General features: G+C 46.1%; 1 protein-coding gene and 1 pseudogene across 1 annotated transcript; one reads left to right on the forward strand and one right to left on the reverse strand.

Moving 5' to 3' along the window:
• Nucleotides 1-17,278: 17,278 nt before the first annotated feature.
• Nucleotides 17,279-18,041, forward strand: LOC123141269 (uncharacterized). The gene has a single exon (XM_044560450.1). The coding sequence runs from the start codon at nucleotides 17,381-17,383 to the stop codon at nucleotides 17,645-17,647; it is 267 nt and encodes an 88-aa protein (XP_044416385.1). The 5' UTR covers nucleotides 17,279-17,380; the 3' UTR covers nucleotides 17,648-18,041.
• Nucleotides 18,042-19,621: 1,580 nt separating this feature from the next.
• On the reverse strand, nucleotides 19,622-22,924 carry LOC123142511 (uncharacterized; annotated as a pseudogene).
• Between the last annotated feature and the right edge of the window lie 2,128 nt (nucleotides 22,925-25,052).

Genomic DNA, 25,052 nt, shown 5'->3' on the forward strand with positions numbered 1-25,052 from the left:
GTGATGACCATCATGACGTAACCCGGCCCCTCCTGGGCGGGTGACTCTAATGGTTATATCCTCAACATTCGCCCTTATTGAAAAGTAGTTCATCACAGAAATCAGTTCCAGTGATTCCTACACCAATTAGTGAGGAAGCTAATGATGATGATCATGAAACTTCTGATCAAGTTACTATCGAACCTCGTAGGTCAACCAGAGTAAGATCCGCACCAGAGTGGTACGGTAATCCTGTTCTGGAGGTCATGTTACTTGACCATGACAAACCTACGAACTATGAGGAAGCGATGATGAGCCTAGATTCCGCGAAATGGCTTGAGGCCATGAAATCTGAGATGGGATCCATGTATAAGAACAAAGTATGGACTTTGATTGACTTGCCCAATGATCGGCGAGCCATTGAGAATAAATGGATCTTCAAGAGGAAGACGGACGCTGATAGTAGTGTTACTATCTACAAAGCTCGAATTGTCACAAAAAGTTTTCGACAAGTTCAAGGTGTTGACTACGATAAGATTTTCTCACTCGTAGCGATGCTTAAGTCTATCTGAATCATGTTAGCAATTGCCACATTTTATGAGATCTGGCAAATGGATGTCAAAACTACATTCCTTAATGGATTTCTTAAAGAAGAGTTGTATATGATGCAACAAGAAGGTTTTTGTCAATCCTAAAGGTGCTAACAAAGTGTGCAAGCTCCAGCGCTCCATCTATGGACTGGTGCAAGCATCTCGGAGTTGGAATGTATGCTTTGATAAGGTGATCAAAGCATATGGTTTTATACATACTTTTGGAGAAGCCTGTATTTACAAGAAAGTGAGTGGGAGCACTACAACATTTCTGATAAGTATATGTGAATGACATATTGTTGATCGGAAATAATGTAGAATTTTTTCTGGAAAGCATAAAGGAGTGTTTGAAAGGAGTTTTTCAAAGAAAGACCTCGGTGAAGCTGCTTACATATTGAGCATAAAGATCTATAGAGATAGAACAAGACGCTTGATAAGTTTTTTCAATGAGTACATACCTTGACAAGATTTTAAAGAAGTTCAAAATGGAACAGTCAAAGAAGGAGTTCTTGCCTGTGTTGCAAGGTGTGAAGTTGAGTAAAGACTCAAAACCCGACCATAGCAGAAAATAGAAAGAAAATGTAAATTCATTCCCTATGCCTCAGTCATAGGTTCTATGAAGTATGCTATGCTGTGTACCAGACCTATTGTGAACCTCACCATGAGTTTGGCAAGAGGGTACAATAGTGATCCAGGAGTGGATCACTGGACAGCGGTCAAAATTATGCTTAGTGGAATAAGGAAATATTTCTCGGTTATGGAGGTGATAAAGAGTTCATCGTAAAGAGTTACGTCGATGCACACTTTGACACCGATCTGGATGACTCTGAGTCTCGATCTGGATACATATTGAAAGTGGGAGCATTTAGCTAGACTAGCTCCGTGCAGAGCATTGTAGACATAGAAATTTGCAAAATACATATGGATCTGAATGTGGCAGACCCATTGACTAAACCTCTCTCCAAGCAAAACATGATCACACCTTAGTACTCTTTAGGTGTTAATCACATAGCGTTGTGAACTAGATTATTGACTCTAGTAAACCCTTTGGGTATTGGTCACATGGCGATGTGAACTATAGAGTGTTAAATCACATGACGATGTGAACTATTGGTGTTAAATCACATGGCGATGTGAACTAGATTATTGACTCTAGTGCAAGTGGGAGACTGAAGGAAAAATGCCCTAGAGGCAATAATAAAGTTATTATTTTTTTTTCTTATATCATGATAAATGTTTATTATTCATGCTAGAATTGTATTAACCGGAAACATGATACATGTGTGAATACATAGACAAAACAAAGTGTCCCTAGTATGCCTCTACTAGACTAGCTCGTTAATCAAAGATGGTTAAGTTTCCTGACCATAGACATGTGTTGTCATTTGATGAACGGGATCACATCATTAGAGAATGATCTGATGGACAAGACCCATCCGTTAGCTTAGCATTATGATCGTTGAGTTTTATTGCTATTGCTTTCTTCATGACTTATACATGTTCCTCTAACTATGAGATTATGCAACTCCCGAATACCGGAGGAACACCTTGTGTGCTATCAAACGTCACAACATAACTGGGTGATTATAAAGATGCTCTACAGGTCTCTGCGAAGGTGTTTGTTGGGTTGGCATAGATCGAGATTAGGATTTGTCACTCCGTGTATCGGAGAGGTATCTCTGGGCCCTCTCGGTAATGCACATCACTATAAGCCTTGCAAGCAATGTGACTAATGAGTTAGTTGCGGGATAATGCATTATAGAATGAGTAAAGAGACTTGCCGGTAACGAGATTGAACTAGGTATGATGATACCGACGGTCGAATATCGGGCAAGTAACATACCGATGACAAAGGGAACAACGTATGTTGTTATGCGGTTTGACCGATAAAGATCTTCGTATAATATGTAGGATCCAATATGAGCATCCAGGTTCCGCTATTGGTTATTGATCGGAGATGTGTCTCAGTCATGTCTACATAGTTCTCGAACCTGTAGGGTCCACACGCTTAACGTTCGATGACGATTTGTACTGTGAGTTATGTGATTTGATGACCGAAGTTTGCTCATAGTCCCGGATGAGATCACGGACATGACGAGGAGTCTCGAAATGGTCGAGAGGTAAAGATTCATATATTGGAAGGCTTTATTCGGACATCGGAAAGGTTCCGAGTGATTCGGGTATTTTTCAGAGTACCGGGGAGTTACGGGAATTCACCGGGAGAAGTAATGGGCCTTATTGGGCCTTATTGGGCTTTAGTGGAGAGAGGGGAGGCCAAGAGGTGGCGCGTGCCTCCCCCTGCCCAAACTGAATTGGACAAGGGGTGGGGGCGCAGCCCCCCCCCTTTCCTTCTCCCTCTCCCTCTCTTTCCTTCTCTCCTAATCCGAATAGGAAAGAGAATCCTACTAGGACTTGGGAGTCCTAGTAGGACTCCCTATGCTTGGCGCGCCCCCTAGGCCGGCCGCCTCCTCCCTCCCTCCTTTATATACGGGGGAGGGGAGCATCCCAAAGGCACTCCAAAATTTGTCTTAGCCGTGTGCGGTGCCCCCTCCACAGTTACACACCTCGGTCCCATCGTCGTAGTGCTTAGGCGAAGACCTGCGCCGGTAACTTCATCATCACTGTCACCATGCCGTCGTGCTGACGGAACTCTCCCTCGTCCTCTACTGGATCAAGAGCTCGAGGGACGTCACCGAGCTGAACGTGTGCAGATCGCGGAGGTGTCGTGTGTTCGGTACTTGGATCGGTTGGATCGCGAAGACGTTAGACTACATCAACCGCGTTACTAAACGCTTCCGCTTTCGGTCTACGAGGGTACGCGGACACACTCTCCCAGCTCGTTGCTATGCTTCTCCTAGATAGATTTTGCGTGATCATAGGCAATTTTTTTAAAATACTACGTTCCCCAACAGTTATTAGATATTCAAGTGGCAAGTTTATTGCGGTAGGAAACGGAAAGATTGAGTGGTGTGGAGATGCACTCATGGCTGAGGCAATGGCCTTGCGCTTTGGGATGTACCTTGCAACAACTGTTGACAGGTGAATTCTGACAACGTCAAAGTAATTGAGACGATGATGAACAATGGACGATCTTTCATAATTACAGCAGCAATTTTTTACGATATCTATAATACTACCTGTGATTTCTGCATGTTATTTTGTATTCCCTCCGTCCCAAAATAAGTGACTTAAAAGTGACTAAACTTTGTACTAAAGTTAGTACAAAGCTGACTCATTTTTGAGTCACTTATTTTAGGACGGAGGGAGTATGATGTTTCTAAAGAGGCAACTTGCGTTGCCCATGACCTAGCTAAGCTAGCCAGTAGTTCAGTGTGTTCTGGTTGGATGGAAGAACCACCAAATGAGATTATTAGCTCTCTTGTATGATGCTACTATGATTACCATGCAATAAAGAGTGTTTGAATGTCAAGAAAAGGTGCAGAGGCTACTCCGATGCTGGTCTAGTGGGTGAAGGAAATATGCCCTAGAGGCAATAATAAAGTTATTATTTATTTCCTTATTTCATGATAAATGTTTACTATTCATGCTAGAATTGTATTAACCGGAAACATAATACTTGTGTGAATACATAGACAAACAGAGTGTCACTAGTATGCCTCTACTTGACTAGCTCGTTGATCAAAGATGGTTATGTTTCCTAGCCATAGACATGAGTTGTCATTTGATTAAATGGGATCACATCATTAGGAGAATGATGTGATTGACTTGACCCATTCCGTTAGCTTAGCACTTGATCGTTTAGTATGTTGCTATTGCTTTCTTCATGACTTATACATGTTCCTATGACTATGAGATTATGCAACTCCCGTTTACCGGAGGAACACTTTGTGTGCTACCAAACGTCACAACGTAACTGGGTGATTATAAAGGTGCTCTACAGGTGTCTCCAAAGGTACTTGTTGGGTTGGCGTATTTCGAGATTAGGATTTGTCACTCCGATTGTCGGAGAGGTATCTCTGGGCCCTCTCGGTAATGCACATCACTTAAGCCTTGCAAGCATTGCAACTAAAGAGTTTGTTGCGAGATGATGTATTACGGAACGAGTAAAGAGACTTGCCGGTAACGAGATTGAACTAGGTATTGAGATACCGACGATCGAATCTCGGGCAAGTAACATACCGATGACAAAGGGAACAACGTATGTTGTTATGCGGTCTGACCGATAAAGATCTTCGTAGAATATGTGGGAGCCAATATGAGCATCCAGGTTCCGCTATTGGTTATTGACCGGAGACGTGTCTCGGTCATGTCTACATAGTTCTCGAACCCGTAGGGTCCGCACGCTTAACGTTACGATGACAGTTATATTATGAGTTTATATGTTTTGATGTACCGAAGGTTGTTCGGAGTCCCGGATGTGATCACGGACATGACGAGGAGTCTCGAAATGGTCGAGACATAAAGATTGATATATTGGACGACTATATTCGGACACCGGAATGTTCCGGGTGATTTCGGAGAAAACCGGAGTGCCGGAGGGTTACCGGAACCCCCCCCCGGGAGAAGTAATGGGCCTTATGGGCCTTAGTGGAGAGAGAGAGGGGCAGCCAGGAGGGGCCGCGCGCCCCCTCCCCCTCTGGTCCGAATTGGACTAGGAGAGGGGGGCGGCGCCCCCCTTTCCTTCTCCCTCTCCCCCTTCCTTTCCCCCTCCTAGTAGGAGTAGGAAAGAGGGGAGTCCTACTCCTACTAGGAGGAGGACTCCTCCTCCTGGCGCGCCAACAAGGGCCGGCCGGCCTCCCCCTTGCTCCTTTATATACGGGGGCAGGGGGCACCCCATAGACACAACAATTGATCTATTGATCTCTTAGCCGTGTGCGGTGCCCCCTCCACCATATTACACCTCGATAATATCGTAGCGGTGCTTAGGCGAAGCCCTGCGTCGGTAGAACATCATCATCGTCACCACGCCGTCGTGCTGACGAAACTCTCCCTCAACACTCGGCTGGATCGGAGTTCGAGGGACGTCATCGAGCTGAACGTGTGCTGAACTCGGAGGTGCCGTGCGTTCGGTACTTGATCGGTCGGATCGTGAAGACGTACGACTACATCAACCGCGTTGTGTTAACGCTTCCGCTTTCGGTCTACGAGGGTACGTGGACAACACTCTCCCCTCTCGTTGCTATGCATCACCATGATCTTGCGTGTGCGTAGGAATTTTTTTTGAAATTACTACGTTCCCCAACAGTGGCATCCGAGCCTGGTTTTATGCGTTGATGTTATATGCACGAGTAGAACACAAGTGAGTTGTGGGCGATATAAGTCATACTGCTTACCAGCATGTCATACTTTGGTTCGGCGGTATTGTGAGATGAAGCGGCCCGGACCGACATTACGCGTACGCTTACGCGAGACTGGTTTCACCGTTGCGAGCACTCGTTGCTTAAAGGTGACCGGCGGGTGTCTGTCTCTCTCACTTTAGTTGAACCGAGTGTGGCTACGCCCGGTCCTTGCGAAGGTTAAAACAGCACCAACTTGACAAACTATCGTTGTGGTTTTGATGCGTAGGTAAGAACGGTTCTTGCTAAGCCCGTAGCAGCCACGTAAAACTTGCAACAACAAAGTAGAGGACGTCTAACTTGTTTTTGCAGGGCATGTTGTGATGTGATATGGTCAAGACATGATACTGAATTTTATTGTATGAGATGATCATGTTTTGTAACCGAGTTATCGGCAACTGGCAGGAGCCATATGGTTGTCGCTTTATTGTATGCAATGCAATCGCCATGTAATTGTTTTACTTTATCACTAAGCGGTAGCGATAGTCGTAGAAGCAATAGTTGGCGAGACGACAACGATGCTACGATGGAGATCAAGGTGTCACGCCGATGACGATGGTGATCATGACGGTGCTTCGGAGATGGAGATCACAAGCACAAGATGATGATGGCCATATCATATCACTTATATTGATTGCATGTGATGTTTATCTTTTATGCATCTTATCTTGCTTTGATTGACGGTAGCATTATAAGATGATCCTTCACTAAATTATCAAAGTATAAGTGTTCTCCCTGAGTATGCACCGTTGCGAAAGTTCTTCGTGCTGAGACACCACGTGATGATCGGGTGTGATAGGCTCTACGTTCAAATACAACGGGTGCAAAACAGTTGCACACGCGGAATACTCAGGTTAAACTTGACGAGCCTAGCATATAACAGATATGGCCTCGGAACACGGAGACCGAAAGGTCGAGCGTGAATCATATAGTAGATATGATCAACATAGTGATGTTCACCGTTGAAACTACTCCATCTCACGTGATGATCGGACATGGTTTAGTTGATATGGATCACGTGATCACTTAGAGGATTAGAGGGATGTCTATCTAAGTGGGAGTTCTTAAGTAATATGATTAATTGAACTTGAATTTATCATGAACTTAGTACCTGATAGTATTTTGCTTGTCTATGTTAATTGTAGATAGATGGCCCGTGCTGTTGTTCCGTTGAATTTTAATGCGTTCCTTGAGAAAGCAAAGTTGAAAGATGATGGTAGCAATTACACGGACTGGGTCCGTAACTTGAGGATTATCCTCATTGCTGCACAGAAGAATTACGTCCTGGAAGCACCGCTGGGTGCCAGGCCTGTTGCAGGAGCAACACCAGATGTTATGAACGTCTGGCAGAGCAAAGCTGATGACTACTCGATAGTTCAGTGTGCCATGCTTTACGGCTTAGAACCGGGTCTTCAACGACGTTTTGAACGTCATGGAGCATATGAGATGTTCCAGGAGTTGAAGTTAATATTTCAAGCAAATGCCCGGATTGAGAGATATGAAGTCTCCAATAAGTTCTACAGCTGCAAGATGGAAGAGAATAGTTCTGTCCGTGAGAATATACTCAAAATGTCTGGGTATAACAATCACTTGATTCAACTGGGAGTTAATCTTCCGGATGATAGCGTCATTGACAGAATTCTTCAATCACTGCCACCAAGCTACAAGAGCTTCGTGATGAACTATAATATGCAAGGGATGGATAAGACGATTCCCGAGCTCTTCGCAATGCTAAAGGCTGCGGAGGTAGAAATCAAAAAGGAGCATCAAGTGTTGATGGTCAATAAGACCACTAGTTTCAAGAAAAAGGGTAAAGGGAAGAAGAAGGGGAACTTCAAGAAGAACAGCAAACAAGTTGCTGCTCAGGAGAAGAAACCCAAGTCTGGACCTAAGCCTGAGACTGAGTGCTTCTACTGCAAGCAGACTGGTCACTGGAAGCGGAACTGCCCCAAGTATTTGGCGGATAAGAAGGATGGCAAGGTGAACAAAGGTATATGTGATATACATGTTATTGATGTGTACCTTACTAATGCTCGCAGTAGCACCTGGGTATTTGATACTGGTTCTGTTGCTAATATTTGCAACTCGAAACAGGGGCTACGGATTAAGCGAAGATTGGCTAAGGACGAGGTGACGATGCGCGTGGGAAATGGTTCCAAAGTCGATGTGATCGCGGTCGGCACGCTACCTCTACATCTACCTTCGGGATTAGTTTTAGACCTAAATAATTGTTATTTGGTGCCAGCGTTAAGCATGAACATTATATCTGGATCTTGTTTGATGCGAGACGGTTATTCATTTAAATCAGAGAATAATGGTTGTTCTATTTATATGAGTAATATCTTTTATGGTCATGCACCCTTGAAGAGTGGTCTATTTTTGTTGAATCTCGATAGTAGTGATACACATATTCATAATATTGAAGCCAAAAGATGCAGAGTTGATAATGATAGTGCAACTTATTTGTGGCACTGCCGTTTAGGTCATATCGGTGTAAAGCGCATGAAGAAACTCCATACTGATGGACTTTTGGAACCACTTGATTATGAATCACTTGGTACTTGCGAACCGTGCCTCATGGGCAAGATGACTAAAACACCGTTCTCCGGAACTATGGAGAGAGCAACAGATTTGTTGGAAATCATACATACAGATGTATGTGGTCCGATGAATATTGAGGCTCGTGGCGGATATCGTTATTTTCTCACCTTCACAGATGATTTGAGCAGATATGGGTATATCTACTTAATGAAACATAAGTCTAAAACATTTGAAAAGTTCAAAGAATTTCAGAGTGAAGTTGAAAATCATCGTAACAAGAAAATAAAGTTTCTACGATCAGATCGTGGAGGAGAATATTTGAGTTACGAGTTTGGTCTACATTTGAAACAATGCGGAATAGTTTCGCAACTCACGCCACCCGGAACACCACAACGTAATGGTGTGTCCGAACGTCGTAATCGTACTTTACTAGATATGGTGCGATCTATGATGTCTCTTACTGATTTACCGCTATCGTTTTGGGGTTATGCTTTAGAGACGGCTGCATTCACGTTAAATAGGGCACCATCAAAATCCGTTGAGACGACGCCTTATGAACTGTGGTTTGGCAAGAAACCAAAGTTGTCGTTTCTTAAAGTTTGGGGCTGCGATGCTTATGTGAAAAAACTTCAACCTGATAAGCTCGAACCCAAATCGGAGAAATGTGTCTTCATAGGATACCCAAAGGAGACTGTTGGGTACACCTTCTATCACAGATCCGAAGGCAAAACTTTTGTTGCTAAATTCGGAAATTTTCTGGAGAAGGAGTTTCTCTCGAAAGAAGTGAGTGGGAGGAAAGTAGAACTTGATGAGGTAACTGTACCTGCTCCCTTATTGGAAAGTAGTTCATCACAGAAACCAGTTTCTGCGACACCTACGCCAATTAGTGAGGAAGTTAATGATGATGATCATGAAACTTCAGATCAAGTTATTACTGAACCTCGTAGATCAACCAGAGTAAGATCCGCACCAGAGTGGTACGGTAATCCTGTTCTGGAGGTTATGTTACTAGACCATGACGAACCTACGAACTATGAAGAAGCGATGGTGAGCCCAGATTCCGCAAAATGGCTTGAGGCCATGAAATCCGAGATGGGATCCATGTATGAGAACAAAGTATGGACTTTGGTTGACTTGCCCGATGATCGGCAAGCCATTGAAAATAAATGGATCTTCAAGAAGAAGACTGACGCTGACGGTAATGTTACTGTCTATAAAGCTCGACTTGTTGCGAAAGGTTTTCGACAAGTTCAAGGGATTGACTACGATGAGACCTTCTCACCCGTAGCGATGCTTAAGTCTGTCCGAATCATGTTAGCAATTGCCGCATTTTATGATTATGAAATTTGGCAAATGGATGTCAAAACTGCATTCCTGAATGGATTTCTGGAAGAAGAGTTGTATATGATGCAACCGGAAGGTTTTGTCGATCCAAAGGAAGCTAACAAAGTGTGCAAGCTCCAGCGATCCATTTATGGACTGGTGCAAGCCTCTCGGAGTTGGAATAAACGCTTTGATAGTGTGATCAAAGCATTTGGTTTTATACAGACTTTTGGAGAAGCCTGTATTTACAAGAAAGTGAGTGGGAGCTCTGTAGCATTTCTGATATTATATGTGGATGACATATTGCTGATTGGAAATGATATAGAATTTCTGGATAGCATAAAGGGATACTTGAATAAGAGTTTTTCAATGAAAGACCTCGGTGAAGCTGCGTATATATTGGGCATCAAGATTTATAGAGATAGATCAAGACGCTTAATTGGACTTTCACAAAGCACATACCTTGACAAAGTTTTGAAAAAGTTCAAAATGGATCAAGCAAAGAAAGGGTTCTTGCCTGTGTTACAAGGTGTGAAATTGAGTAAGACTCAATGCCCGACCACTGCAGAAGATAGAGAGAAGATGAAAGATGTTCCCTATGCTTCAGCCATAGGCTCTATCATGTATGCAATGCTGTGTACCAGACCTGATGTATGCCTTGCTATAAGTCTAGCAGGAAGGTACCAAAGTAATCCAGGAGTGGATCACTGGACAGCGGTCAAGAACATCCTGAAATACCTGAAAAGGACTAAGGATATGTTTCTCGTTTATGGAGGTGACAAAGAGCTCATCGTAAATGGTTACGTCGATGCAAGCTTTGACACTGATCCGGACGATTCTAAATCGCAAACCGGATACGTGTTTACATTGAACGGTGGAGCTGTCAGTTGGTGCAGTTCTAAACAAAGCGTCGTGGCGGGATCTACGTGTGAAGCGGAGTACATAGCTGCTTCGGAAGCAGCAAATGAAGGAGTCTGGATGAAGGAGTTCATATCCGATCTAGGTGTCATACCTAGTGCATCGGGTCCAATGAAAATCTTTTGTGACAATACTGGTGCAATTGCCTTAGCAAAGGAATCCAGATTTCACAAGAGAACCAAGCACATCAAAAGACGCTTCAATTCCATCCGGGATTTAGTCCAGGTGGGAGACATAGAAATTTGCAAGATACATACGGATCTGAATGTTGCAGACCCGTTGACTAAGCCTCTTCCACGAGCAAAACATGATCAGCACCAAGGCTCCATGGGTGTAAGAATCATTACTGTGTAATCTAGATTATTGACTCTAGTGCAAGTGGGAGACTGAAGGAAATATGCCCTAGAGGCAATAATAAAGTTATTATTTATTTCCTTATTTCATGATAAATGTTTATTATTCATGCTAGAATTGTATTAACCGGAAACATAATACTTGTGTGAATACATAGACAAACAGAGTGTCACTAGTATGCCTCTACTTGACTAGCTCGTTGATCAAAGATGGTTATGTTTCCTAGCCATAGACATGAGTTGTCATTTGATTCGGGATCACATCATTAGGAGAATGATGTGATTGACTTGACCCATTCCGTTAGCTTAGCACTTGATCGTTTAGTATGTTGCTATTGCTTTCTTCATGACTTATACATGTTCCTATGACTATGAGATTATGCAACTCCCGTTTACCGGAGGAACACTTTGTGTGCTACCAAACGTCACAACGTAACTGGGTGATTATAAAGGTGCTCTACAGGTGTCTCCGAAGGTACTTGTTGGGTTGGCGTATTTCGAGATTAGGATTTGTCACTCCGATTGTCGGAGAGGTATCTCTGGGCCCTCTCGGTAATGCACATCACTTAAGCCTTGCAAGCATGGCAACTAAAGAGTTTGTTGCGAGATGATGTATTACGGAACGAGTAAAGAGACTTGCCGGTAACGAGATTGAACTAGGTATTGAGATACCGATGATCGAATCTCGGGCAAGTAACATACCGATGACAAAGGGAACAACGTATGTTGTCATGCGGTCTGACCGATAAAGATCTTCATAGAATATATGGGAGCCAATATGAGCATCCAGGTTCCGCTATTGGTTATTGACCGGAGACGTGTCTCGGTCATGTCTACATAGTTCTCGAACCCGTAGGGTCCGCACGCTTAACGTTACGATGACAGTTATATTATGAGTTTATATGTTTTGATGTACCGAAGGTTGTTTGGAGTCCCGGATGTGATCACGGACATGACGAGGAGTCTCGAAATGGTCGAGACATAAAGATTGATATATTGGACGGCTATATTCGGACACCGGAATTGTTCCGGGTGATTTCGGAGAAAACCGGAGTGCCGGAGGGTTACCGGAACCCCCCCCCCCGGGAGAAGTAATGGGCCTTATGGGCCTTAGTGGAGAGAGAGAGGGGCAGCCAGGAGGGGCCGCGCGCCCCCTCCCCCTCTGGTCCGAATTGGACTAGGAGAGGGGGGGCGGCGCCCCCCTTTCCTTCTCCCTCTCCCCCTTCCTTTCCCCCTCCTAGTAGGAGTAGGAAAGAGGGGAGTCCTACTCCTACTAGGAGGAGGACTCCTCCTCCTGGCGCGCCAACAAGGGCCGACCGGCCTCCCCCTTGCTCCTTTATATACGGGGGCAGGGGGGCACCCCATAGACACAACAATTGATCTATTGATCTCTTAGCCGTGTGCGGTGCCCCCCTCCACCATATTACACCTCGATAATATCGTAGCGGTGCTTAGGCGAAGCCCTGCGTCGGTAGAACATCATCATCGTCACCACGCCGTCGTGCTGACGAAACTCTCCCTCAACACTCGGCTGGATCGGAGTTCGAGGGACGTCATCGAGCTGAACGTGTGCTGAACTCGGAGGTGCCGTGCGTTCGGTACTTGATCGGTCGGATCGTGAAGACGTACGACTACATCAACCGCGTTGTATTAACGCTTCCGCTTTCGGTCTACGAGGGTACGTGGACAACACTCTCCCCTCTCGTTGCTATGCATCACCATGATCTTGCGTGTGCGTAGGAAATTTTTTGAAATTACTACGTTCCCCATCAGTGGGTAAGTCTAGTTTTCTACAATTTAAGTATTAGACACGATTGTTCTCTCGAGAACTTTATCGAAAAAGGTTCTTGCCCCGCTTTATAAATAAAGCAAACCACCACAGCCAAACGGTACAACAAAGGTCCACACACACACATGCGCGCGCGCGCTCGCGCGCAGGAAGCACAATACGGGGTACAGAAAGGTTCTGCTGAGGGCACAACTCAACAAGCCCTGAAAGAGGAAAAATAAAGGCGGATCAACAACGCAGAGGGGGAGCTAATCCGGCTCAAGTGGTGGCGGAGGAAGTGGCGGCGGCAAGCGAAAAGCCATCGCGCGGAGATCAACAATGATGATGTTGATGGCGTCCCGGTCCTGGGGGCGGCTAAGCGGCCGCCAAAGGTGCAAGAAGCCACACATTTTGAACACTGCGTCAGTAGCACGTCGAAGGGGCACACGCTGGATCAGAAGCTTTTTGCGTACAGTCCACAATGTCCACGCAAGCACCCCGATGGCCAGCCACTTAATGTGGCGACACTGCCGGGGGGAGGAGGAGGACTGGGCCTTGTCGAATAGGTCTGGGAAGTTGGTGTTACACCAACGCCCACCGACCACCTCACGGAAACAACTCCAGAGGAACTGGGCAGAAACACACGAGAAGAAGATGTGGTCGGAATCCTCTTCCGTCCCACATAGCGGGCACATCCCATCACCCGGGCCATTGCGCTTTAGCACCTCCACACCCGAAGGGAGGCGGGCACAGATCCATTGCCATAGGAAGATCATGATCTTCAGAGGGAGTCTGACTGACCAAATAGTCACAAGAGGCGCGGGTCCAGGGATGGGAGCGATGGCCTAGTACAATGACTTTGTGGAGAACTTGCCCGAGGGTTCGAGGCGCCAGTTGATGCGGTGATGTGGCATCTCCAGGTTCGGTTCGTAGAGCGCAACTACCTCCAGGAGCTCATGCCAGGCATTTATTTCCGGGGGGGCAAATGGCCGCCGGAACGCAAGACACCCTAAGTCAATACGGGCCGTCTCGACAGAGATCCGAGATTCCACCGTGATGGCGAAGAGATCCGGGAAGCGGGCCGCGAAGGGGGAGTCGCCATCCCACCGCTCGAACCAGAATAGGGTGGTGTTCCCCGCCCCAACCGAGATGGAGGTCCCAATGCGGAGGACGGGGAGCAGCTGGATGACTGATTGCCAGAACTGAGAACCCCCAGTGCGCTGACAGAAGGCGAGAGGCTGGCCGCGCAAATATTTGCTCTGGATTATGCGAAGCCATAACCCCCCTTCGCCGTTGGCGATCCGCCACAGTCATTGGGTTAGCAGGGCAATGTTCATCCTCTTGGAGGACATGATCCCCAGGCCGCCCTGATCCTTCGGCCTGCAGATGTCGGCCCAGCACACCATATGGTACTTCTGCTTATCACCCTCGTCGGACCAAAAGAAGCGAGCCTAGACCGTGTCGATCTCAGGGTGGAGAGTCTCCGGCAGGCTGTAGAAGCTCATGATGAATAGGAGTAGACTGGACAAGGAAGAGTTGGTGAGGACTGTTCGGGCTGCCTTAGACAGCCATCTACCCTACCATGGCTCGATACGGTGATGGAGCTTAAGTACCGAGGGTCGCAGGTCGGCGACAGAGAGCCGAGAATCACTAATGGGAATCCCAAGGTAGGTGGTGGGGAATGTGCCTAACCGACAGTTGAGCCGGTTAGCAATGCTCCGGCTCTCGGTGTCGGAGTGTCCCATCACCATCACTTCACTCTTATTGAAGTTTATTTTAAGGCCGGACTTCCGCCGAAAGCAGAGCAAGAGGAACTTTAGGTTTGTGATATCATCCGCGGATCCCTCAACCATAATGATGGTGTCATCCGCATACTGGAGGAGTGATATACCACGTCTGGAGAACTTTATAGTTAGATATAGAAGATAGTATGTATGTGTGCACGTACGTTATGTGTACTGTACATATACATTTAGGGCTCCTTTGATTCAAGGGAATTCTATAGGATTTTTGGAGGATTGATATCCTTTGAAATTTTTCCTACGTTTGTCCTTTGATTCATAGGATTGAATTCCATAAGAATTTTTTCAATGGAATCTTTTGTGCTACATTTCATAGGAAATCTAACATCCACTCTAACCTCTTTTTACAATTCATTTGCTTTTCCCGTGAAATCAAACGCTCCTTGCTAATCCTATACGATTCAAGTGGGCATGACACTCCAATCCTATACTTTTTATATTCCTGCGTTTTCAAAATCCTGCGAATCAAAGAGGTCCTTATAAGGTGAATTGTATATGCGTATGTATGAGCGTATGTTTGTACTGTTGTTTAAAAAACACAACGAAAAGACCATGAGGCTGGCCATAGTGGGGTAACATAAGTAGTATCATGCACTTGGGACTCGCAAACATGCTTATGTGGCAAGCAATTAAAGAAGAGAGAGATGGTTATAATAACATAGGTAGATACCGTAACATAATAAATGTGATGCTACTATGTGTCATGCATGGCAATAAATGAGACCATCTATGATACTAATCTATGATACTATGCACTATAGTATGTTACTAGTCTAAGTTACTCCCCACTATGACCAGCCTGACGTGGCTAGGGAGGATGACGGACCCGCCTCGGCTATTTTTTTTAAATAATATTTTTTTTATTAATTTTCATAAATATTACGCTGGATAAAAAACTTCAAAAATAATATATCCTCGGCCCGCTGCAGGCCGACTGGGCCTAGTCGGCCCACAGCAGGCCGACTGGACTCCAGTGGGCCTACAGCTGGCCGGTCCTATCGGCCAGCTGTAGGCCGACTGGAGCTAATTGGCTCGATGTGGGCTAATTGTTTTTGCAAAAAAAGTAGGCATAAAAATATGTTTAAAAAATGTTAATTATGTAATTAAAAAATGTTAAACGTGTATAAAAAAATATTCCTGATGTATACAAAAAATGTACAATATATATGCAAAAAGTTGACATAAAATATGTTTTAAAAAGTGTTAAGCATGTATTTAAAAATTGCTAAATGTGTGTATAAAAATGTTCCTTATTTATACAAAAAATATAGAATGTGTATGGAAAAAAGTTGACACCAAAAAAATATGTTTAAAAAAATGTTAATCCTGTATTTGAAAAAATGTTCCTATCTATACAAAAAATATAGAATGTGTATGAAAAAAAGTTGACACCAAAAAATATGTTTGAAAAAATGTTCAACGAGTACGCAAAAATGTTTCATGTATTGGAATGAAAGGTTAAACGTGTATAAAAAATGTTTCAACTCCGGATCCGGTATGGGAGCATCACAGACCTAAGTATGATTGGTTGCTCTTTTTTTATGGAACTGGAACATTTTTTTCAAACATATTTTTTTGGTGTCAACTTTTTTCATACACATTCTATATTTTTTGAATAGATAAGAAACATTTTTTATACACACATTTAACAATTTTTAATCATGTATTTGAAAAAATGTCAACTTTTCAAAATTATTTTTCAAACATATTTTTTTGGTGTCAACTTTTTTTCATACACATTCTATATTTTTTGAATAGATAAGAAACATTTTCTATACACACATTTAGCAATTTTTAATCATGTATTTGAAAAAATGTCAACTTTTCAAAATTATTTTTCAAACATATTTTTTTGGTGTCAACTTTTTTTCATACACATTCTATATTTTTTGTATAAATAAGGAACATTTTTTATACACACATTTAACAATTTTTAAATACATGCTTAACACTTTTTAAAACATATTTTTTATGTCAACTTTTTTGCATATATATTGTACATTTGTTTATACATCAGGACCATTTTTTTATACACGTTTAACATTTTTTAATTACATAATTAATATTTTTTTAAACATATTTTTTTATGCGTACTTTTTTTGAAAAAACAATTATCCCACAGCGAGCTAATTAGCTCCACCCACAGTGGGCCGACAGGGGCCAGTCGGCCAGCTGTAGGCCGACTGGAGTCCAATCGGCCTGTTGTGGGCCGACTAGGCCCAGTCGGCCTGCAGCGGGCCGACGGTGTATTATTTTTGAAAAAAATTATCCAGCGTAATATTTATGAAAATTAATAAAAAAAGCATTATTTAAAAAAAATTAGCCCCGCCTCGCGACTTACAGCCAACTGACATAATTTGGACTGACAGCCCCCGGTTTGACCGAATTAATTACTAGTAGAGTATTATTTTTCTTTTGCGAATGAGAGAATAAATTGCCTTTAACCACTAATCTACTATTATTTCACGTTCCAAAAACAATTTATTTCGATTCTAAAAAAAATATTTATTTCACGTTCAGCATGTGTAGCGGAGAGAGAGTGTGGTGCGATCGCGAACTTTCTTGTGCCGCCACGTCTTGTCCGCCACCCCGTTTCATCGGACGCGACGTCCAAAACCGGCGGCCCGCTCCCCGTTTCCCCTAGGCCGCTCCTCCGTTTCGCCGCCTGTTTCGCGTCTCCCATCGCGTATAAAAATGGCATCTCCCCGCAGAGATCACCGACGAGACAACAGCCACTCGAGCAGTAAACCACGTGCGGCGCAGACGCAGAGAGAAAGAAAGCAATCGAGGGCAGGAGCTAGGGGCTGCGATGGCGTCGGCGGCGAGCAGGAAGGCGCCGTCGCTGGTGGTGGCGGCGACCGTGGGCGCCGTGGAGGCGCTCAAGGACCAGGCGGGCCTGTGCCGCTGGGGCTACCCGCTCCGCTCGCTCTACCGCCGCGCCGCCGCCGCGCCCAGGGTCCGCGCCCTGTCCGCCTCGCTCTCCGATGCCGCCGCCGCTCCCCGGCCGGCGCCTTTGTCCGCGGAGGACGCGAAGCTGCGCAAGGCGCACCACCTCGTCTGCTGGGGGCCCAACTGAGCTCCTCTTCTCCGCTTCATGTCTCCATCGGCACATGAGCATACCTGATGAATGCCTGTGTCAATGGTGATTGTTTCGCCAGAGAAAGCAGAGACGTCATTGCGTGCAGCGCCGGTGAACCGCTCCGGCCTCGGTGGAGGAGGACGGTTCATCAACGCTATGGCGCCTTTGCGTCTCTTCCTCCTCTTCGTCTTGCCCACTAGTAGTATCTCGTTGCATCTGGCTAGCCTAGCTTCCGTAGACGCAAGCTTTTGAGGCCGGGAGATCACCCGTCTTGTTTTTGTACTAGTAGTATGATGAGGTGTGCGAGGCGATTACGATGGTTGTACTGCGGTGGAGAGGTGACCAGCGTTGTTGTACTACAGATCGTACTATGCTTGTGTTGTGTCGACTACTTACTGCCCTCCTCCTTTATTTGTCATCTGGATCTCAAATCGGTCAGAGATCCATGAGCTCCGTCGAGCTGGCGATGGCGTTTGGGGTGACAGTAGTACATCGCTTGCTAAACTCAACTGCCAGTAGTACCGAAATCAAATGGACATAGCTAGTAGCAGTACATAGTAGTAGTACGAACTGTACTACTGCTAATGAACTTTAAATCGTTGCCATGCTGTAGTACCAAGTCAGATGGCAATGTTTCCTCGCGAAAATGCAAGATGGCAATGTTTCAGAACTTCAAATTTTACATGATTTACAATACGAGCAACGCAAAGCCAAGACATTTCAGGGCCTCTTTGATCCGCAGGATTTTGAAAATCATAGAAGAGAAGTATAGGATTGGACTGGCATTGCCCGTTTGAATCCTATAGAATTAGCAATGAGTGTCTGATTCCCGAAGAAAACAATGGAATTGTAAAAGAAGGTTGGGGTGAATGTTTGATTTTCTATGAAACGTCGTACAAAAGATTACATAAAAAATCCTATGGGATCCAAATCCTATGAATCGAAGGACCGACATCCTAAGGATATCAATCCTTCAAAAATCTTATAGAATTCCTTTAAATCAAAGGAGCCCTTAGGATACACAAACGTGACCGCCCTCACCAACCCTACAACCGCAACGACATGAAACTCGCCTTGCCCAACCTTTAGCCAAGAATGACCAAGAAGGCCCGACCAAGACACGGGACACCACGACCGTCATAGTGAACCCTTGAGGACAATTTCAACCAACAACAAATATGTTTAGTTGTGTACAAACAAATAAAATTGCATTTGTTAAAGATTGGATTTCCCGGTACACAGATGGTACACAACAGAATATTATGTTGCACTTTGAAATAAGAAAAAGCCCTAATGTAACACCCTGAAACAAATCAAAACTTGCTAAAATCAGAAAGCATAGCACGAATCTCAAATTAACAGTGGCCCTGCGCATGGTACATTCCTCGGTCAAACGTATCTCAAGATCCTACACGAACTATAGAATAGTACGTACAATTCATGCAGAATGGTTACTAGAGTACAAATCTGCAATATGCCTGCAAACATCTGGCTGCCAAGATACCATGAGATCCGTCGAGGCCATATTTACCACTGCCGATTAGACCATTTTATCCTGGGTAAAGGACTAAACTTTCGGAACGAAGCCCGATAAGAGGACAAACATCCAGGTTCAGTTTTACAGAAGGGCCGACGAAACCAACAACACAAACATCCAGGTTCAGTTTTAAAAAGAAGGCCGCCGAAACGACAAACCACAAAAGCAAAAGCGCAAACCGGCATCCATGCATATACCTACCCTAATAAAAGCTACTCCCTCCGTCCCATGATATAAGAACGTTCTTGACATTACACTAATGTCAAGAACGTTATTATATTATGGGACGGAGGGAGTAGAAGGATAGCAACAACCAGAAAGGTTAGTACCGACAGGTTACAGAACAGTTTGTAACTACAACGCTGCTATTACTCAGATCATTGACAGCCTTGGAAGAACATCACCTCATGGTTTAACCAACTCCAGTACGCCTGTTTGCAGATCTCAGACGCTGCGCTGCCGCTACCGCCTGCCTCGTTTCTGCATGCCACACCAATACAACAAATGAGTTATACACATTTGTTGGAACATGCAAGTAAATATGATCAAAAGATGTTGTGTTCCTAGTCTCCATATACGAGTAGAACAGACTACAACGCAAAGCCCAGACTACCAAATGTCGATCTTTACCATGAAAACTAAGAATCCAGCCACTAATCTCAGAGAAACTCATGGCTACATAGCCAAACCAGCAACACATTTCACTAAGCCCCCCCAAAAGGAGACACGGGACTCGCAAAGAAAAAATGATCCAGGGTCTCTGCATTGCCACAAAACATTCATTTAGTATCACCAACACATGTGGTAAGCAATCCAAACAATTAAAAAAAAACCTTTTAACCGAATTGTCTTTAGTTGGGATTATTTTCATAACAGCAAGCTAGAGACAGATTTTACTTTCAGTGGTGCTTTAACAAAGCAAAGGTTCTTATGTGGCCAGCTAACTTAACTACTTTTCAGAGGCACAAACATTGACTGAGCTGGAAGAACACCAGTTTTGTTCAGCACCCATCTACCTGTACCTTCTTCCTCCTAGCGTTAAAGTGTAAAACAGGAATTGGAGGGCACAAAACAGGACCAGGGTGCCCAAGGAGCAAGAGTTTATTCACCAGTTTCAAAGAGATTTTAATTAGTTAATTAAAAGTGTCGCGGAAGTAATCAGTGTTGATGTCAGCTGGTATATCAGATATAAACAATAAACTACACTTAAACTATAGGTAGGACCTTCCCTTTTCATCCATGATGTTGTAGTTGCAACAGTCTTCCAAAAGATGGCAGTATACTAATCCCAGCTTTGTAAAAGAAAGACCTTTTTTTAAACAGAAAAATAAGCACATTAGTTCATAAAATGTTTTTCCCCCTGAAAAGACTTATCAGTTCATAAAACAAACAAAACGGAAAATCCTTTGCACTAATATACTCAATTTAACAACAAAAGGAAAACATTTTGAATATTATCGAAGCCTGCCTAAAAATGGTTAAAATGCAAAGTTATGTGTTCCAAGTAGATAGATGGGGATCGCATTTCATATAATAAGGAGAATTAAAGGAAAAGCAAAACAAACAATCAAGTACTTAGCTAGGGAGTTGAGACAGTCCGAAACAAAATCAGTCCAACTGGCAACAAAACAAAAAATTAAATCAAAATGACAACTGTAACAATATAGTAGTGGAATCTCTGTCTCAAAGACGGTAGTGGAATGTAATAGTTGAACAAGTTCAGAAATGCAACCAGACGTATAGACTATAGAGCTGCAGGGTATTGCCACACATGCACTACAGCTAAACTTAGTTGTTAGTTCTAAGCTGGTCCTTCGGCATGATTGACAAAAACACCTAATGGTCAGTAAAACACAAGCAAGTATTGGACGAAACCGATAAATGTAGATAGCCCAGTGTCCATGTGTCTAACACAGTCTAAGATAAAAATGGACTTCCCTTTCTCATCTTCAGAATATCAATACTTGAACAATCCATACAGTGGCTGACAGAACGAAACGTTATGATACCTTGCCAACATTTCGTCAAGCACCTTCTCCTTCAAGTAGAGGGCACAACTTATTATTTACCAAAGAGGGAGGCCATGCCATGATGTAGGGCCGGACATGGCTGTCACATCTCTTCTGAAAGAGCTTGTCCAGCTTCGCCGTCTCCATGCATAAAGACAGGAACCACGAAGGAGCGTGAACATTATGGAACGTTTCACCGGTAGAAAAGTACACAAACCCATCGACAGTATCCACGATATGCAGCTCAACATCTTCTAGTGAACGCCCAGTGGCCTCAACAATCGACTTTAACTCTAACTGAAACTTCTTGTCTAGCATCCATCTCTCCAAGCCGTCCTCATCGGCTCTCCAGAACCAAACATGGACACCAAAGTCAACTGGGCAAACGATGCAAAGCCTCCCATCCTTGGCCTCGCCAGGCCACACAAGGTGAATTTTCCCTTCCAAGAATGGTGGCAGATCCATCCGAGAGAAATGTAGCGTTGCGGTGTTCACCACAAGCAAGCCGGCTTCATTTGCTTGTATCCAATAGATGAACCCATTCACCATCGTGCCAACTTTAAGCCAGTGTGTTCGTCTTCAGGCAGTGGCGTCACGGCCTCCGACCACGGGAAGATCTGCAACACCCTGCTCTCCCACGAGAAGACGGCGGCACGCGCCCGCGACTTGTCATGGCAGGTGTAGACCAGGCGCAGCGGCTCGCCGCCCTCTTCGGAGGCGAGGATGAAGCAATCAAGGCCGTACGATGTGTGGCCGTGGCCGTCGTCGATGAACTCGTCGGGCGTCGGAGGGATGAGATCCAGGGCCCCTGTGAGGGGGTTGTAGGCGGCGAACTGCCCCGTCCTTCCGCTGCAGAGGAGCACGTAGCCTCCGCGGCAGTCGCATACGAGCCACCCAGGGGAGGCGTCGTCGTCGTCGGGAAGGCGGGTGAAAAAGAAATCGGCGCCGCGGACGGCGGCTGCGGTGTCAGGGTCGGAGCGGCGGCGGACGGGGGCGAAGGCAGGGATGGCGGGGCCGTCGGGGTCGAAGAAGAAGCCGAGGAGAGGGGGCGGGTGGGCCGCGCGGAAGCTGCGGCGGAAGACGGGGGGCGAGCAGACGGCGTTGAGGAAGGTGCGGCAGCTGAGGGCGGCACGGACGAGGCTCGCGAGGGAGGGGAGGCGGAGGAAGATTTCGCGGAGGAGATCGTCGCCGAGATCGATTACGGTGGTGGGAGCGGGCGGCGGCGGCGATGGAGCGATTGCTAGGAGGCCATGGCTTTACACGGAATTCCGACTTCCACTACCGCGGAAGGAGAGTGCTCAGGTAGGACCCACTAGTCTGTCTCTCTGGATCCACTGGGTAATAGCATCTCCAACAGACGCCCTACGTAGCGCGCGCTAAGTTTCTTTTACAGCGTCAAAATAGCGTTATAGCCCGCCCAACGACCGAGTATCTTCAGCAGATATTAAAAATATACTGTCCAGCTAGCAACAGTAGCAACTCCAACTGACGTCCAAAATTAACCACGCGCGTCTGTACCTAGCTCGCTCTGCCGTGGCCGTGGCCGCGCTCCGCCTCGTCGTGGCCGTGTCGCCCGTGGCCGTGGCCACGCTCCTCCCAGCCCCGCCACCGCCGTGGCTGCACCCGCGCCCTCCCGCTCGTGGTCGTGGCCGTGCCCGCGCGGTGCCGCTCGTGGCCGTGGCCGTGGCCCGCGCCCCGCCCCGCCGCCTCGTGGTCGGACCCGTGCATGCGCTCCTCCCCGCCCCGCCACCGTCGTGGCCATGGCAGTGGCCGCGCCCGCGCCTGCGCTCCTCCCCGCCCCGCCACCGCCGTGGCCGTGGCCGTGGCCACACCCGTGCGGTGCCGCTCGTGGTCGTGGTCGTGGCCCGCGCCCCGCCCCGCCGTCGTCGCGGCCGCGGCCGCGCCCCGCCCCGCCGCCGTCGTGGCCGGGCCCGTGCCTGCGCTCCTCCCCGCCCCCGTCACAGCCCTAGCTTAGCCTTTGCTTGTCCTTGCATGATCATCATGTCATCATGTCTAAATTTCATTTAAATATGAAATGGGGATTCTCAAACCCTAGCACCAAATGAATTCGACTAGGGTTAAAATAAAATCTTTTTCATTGAACTCAAAATGCCCTTTAAAAATGTTCAACATTTCTGGATTGAGGTGGAAGCATCTACCAAAAAAAGTTTACATTTTTTCAGGACATATTTGGGCTTTGAATTAATTCAAACATTTTTGAATTGGAGCTATTTAAATGCTATATATATTTTAGGTGCTCCAAAAACGTTGGAAATTGTTATGGGTCACTGGAATAGTTCAGACAGCGCCCCTAATTATTTCCAGGATTTTATAAAATGGTTTAGTATTTTAGTAAATCAAAACAAAACATAATAAATAGAAAACAGAAACAATTTAAATTAGAAAAACAGAGAGAGAGAGAGAGAGAACGTACCTGGCGCTCACCTGGCGGCCCAGCCCACCAGCGCCCCCCTTGTCATCTTCCTCCTCTGCCAGAAGGACTAGGCGCGTGGTCGCCCCGCGCGCGCACGCTCTCCGCCAGCTCCTGCTTGCCGCTTCCCCAGGACGCCCTGGAGACGCCATGCATGTCCCCGAACCCAACCGCTCACTCCCGTCCTCTCTCCCCTCCTCTGTTTCTCTCCCACACGACCACCGAGCACGCCCGTCGCCGCCGCTCGTCGTTGCCGTAGCAACAACCACCCCCTCGCCCCTCTGACGTGCCCATGAGCTCCGCCTCCGTCGTCTACGCCTCCTCGATGACTCACACGACCCGGACGCCCCGACGCATCGCCCCCGACCTCTTCTTCAACCTCGGGACGCCAAGATCGCCACCGCCGTGCCGTCTGCTCCGAGCCTTCCCCGAGCTCGTCGTCGACACCTTTGGATCCGCTGTGAGCCACTTCATCGACTCCCCCTACTCTCCTGATCTCCCCTGCCCTCTAGCTCCCCTGCCCGCATGAGCCGAAGCTCAACTCCGCCATTGCCGCAGCGCGCGCGCTCACCGTGCTCCGTTCGCTGCCTTCGTGCAACGGGCATGCTCCACAGAGCCCCCTGACGCCATTGTGTAGCCCAGCCGGCTCGAAAGCGAGTCCTAGCGCAGCGCTCGCACGCCACCGAGCTCCGCCCCCGCATACGCTCACCGCCGTCGCCGCTACACGTCGTCCCCGGCGACCCCACGACCACCGTTGGATGCCCCGGACCACGGGCTGTCCAACGCACCTAACCGCATGACCAGCCGTGGCCGGAAACGGCCGGCCGGCGATCGCCACCGCGTCGGGTCATCGCCGGCGTAACCCCGCCGACGTGGCACGTCCATTACTGGCTAAACCCCACTAATTAGCCGCCCTACAGCAGCTGACAGCGGGCCCCACAACAGGTCAAAGGTGAGTCAACGCGGGGTTAACCCCTGTCTCACTAACCAGTGGACTCCGCCGGTCAGATTTGACCCTGGGCGGCCCGTTGACTCGCTGATGCAGTGATGACGTCATGCTGACGAAGTTAACATTTTCTGGATTTAAATAACTCAGGAAATTTCAGAAAATAGTATAAACTTCAAAAAATCATAGAAATTAATCTATAGCTCAGAATGAAATAATTTATATATGAACAATTATCAGAAAAATCCAAAGAATATGAATATGGCATTTTCATGCATGTTTGAACAAGTTAACCTCACTGAATAGGACAATTCATGATTATGGAATAAATGGTAATTAGTTTTGGAGTTGGAATTTGCTATAGGTTTGAATTCCACTTCAATGATTATGACTAACTGTTGCACTAGGTCAATTCAGTACTTTAATATGACATATCATTCATATGAGTGTGCATTGCATTGATTGTGGTTCCTTTTGTG

Source organism: Triticum aestivum, chromosome 6D, assembly GCF_018294505.1.
Source record: "Triticum aestivum cultivar Chinese Spring chromosome 6D, IWGSC CS RefSeq v2.1, whole genome shotgun sequence".
NCBI classification, from domain to species: Eukaryota; Viridiplantae; Streptophyta; class Magnoliopsida; order Poales; family Poaceae; genus Triticum; species Triticum aestivum.

Coding starts and splice junctions, on each gene's coding strand:
- LOC123141269 (XM_044560450.1), top strand. CDS start 17,381: ATGGCGTCGGCGGCGAGCAGGAAGGCGCCGTCGCTGGTGGTGGCGGCG.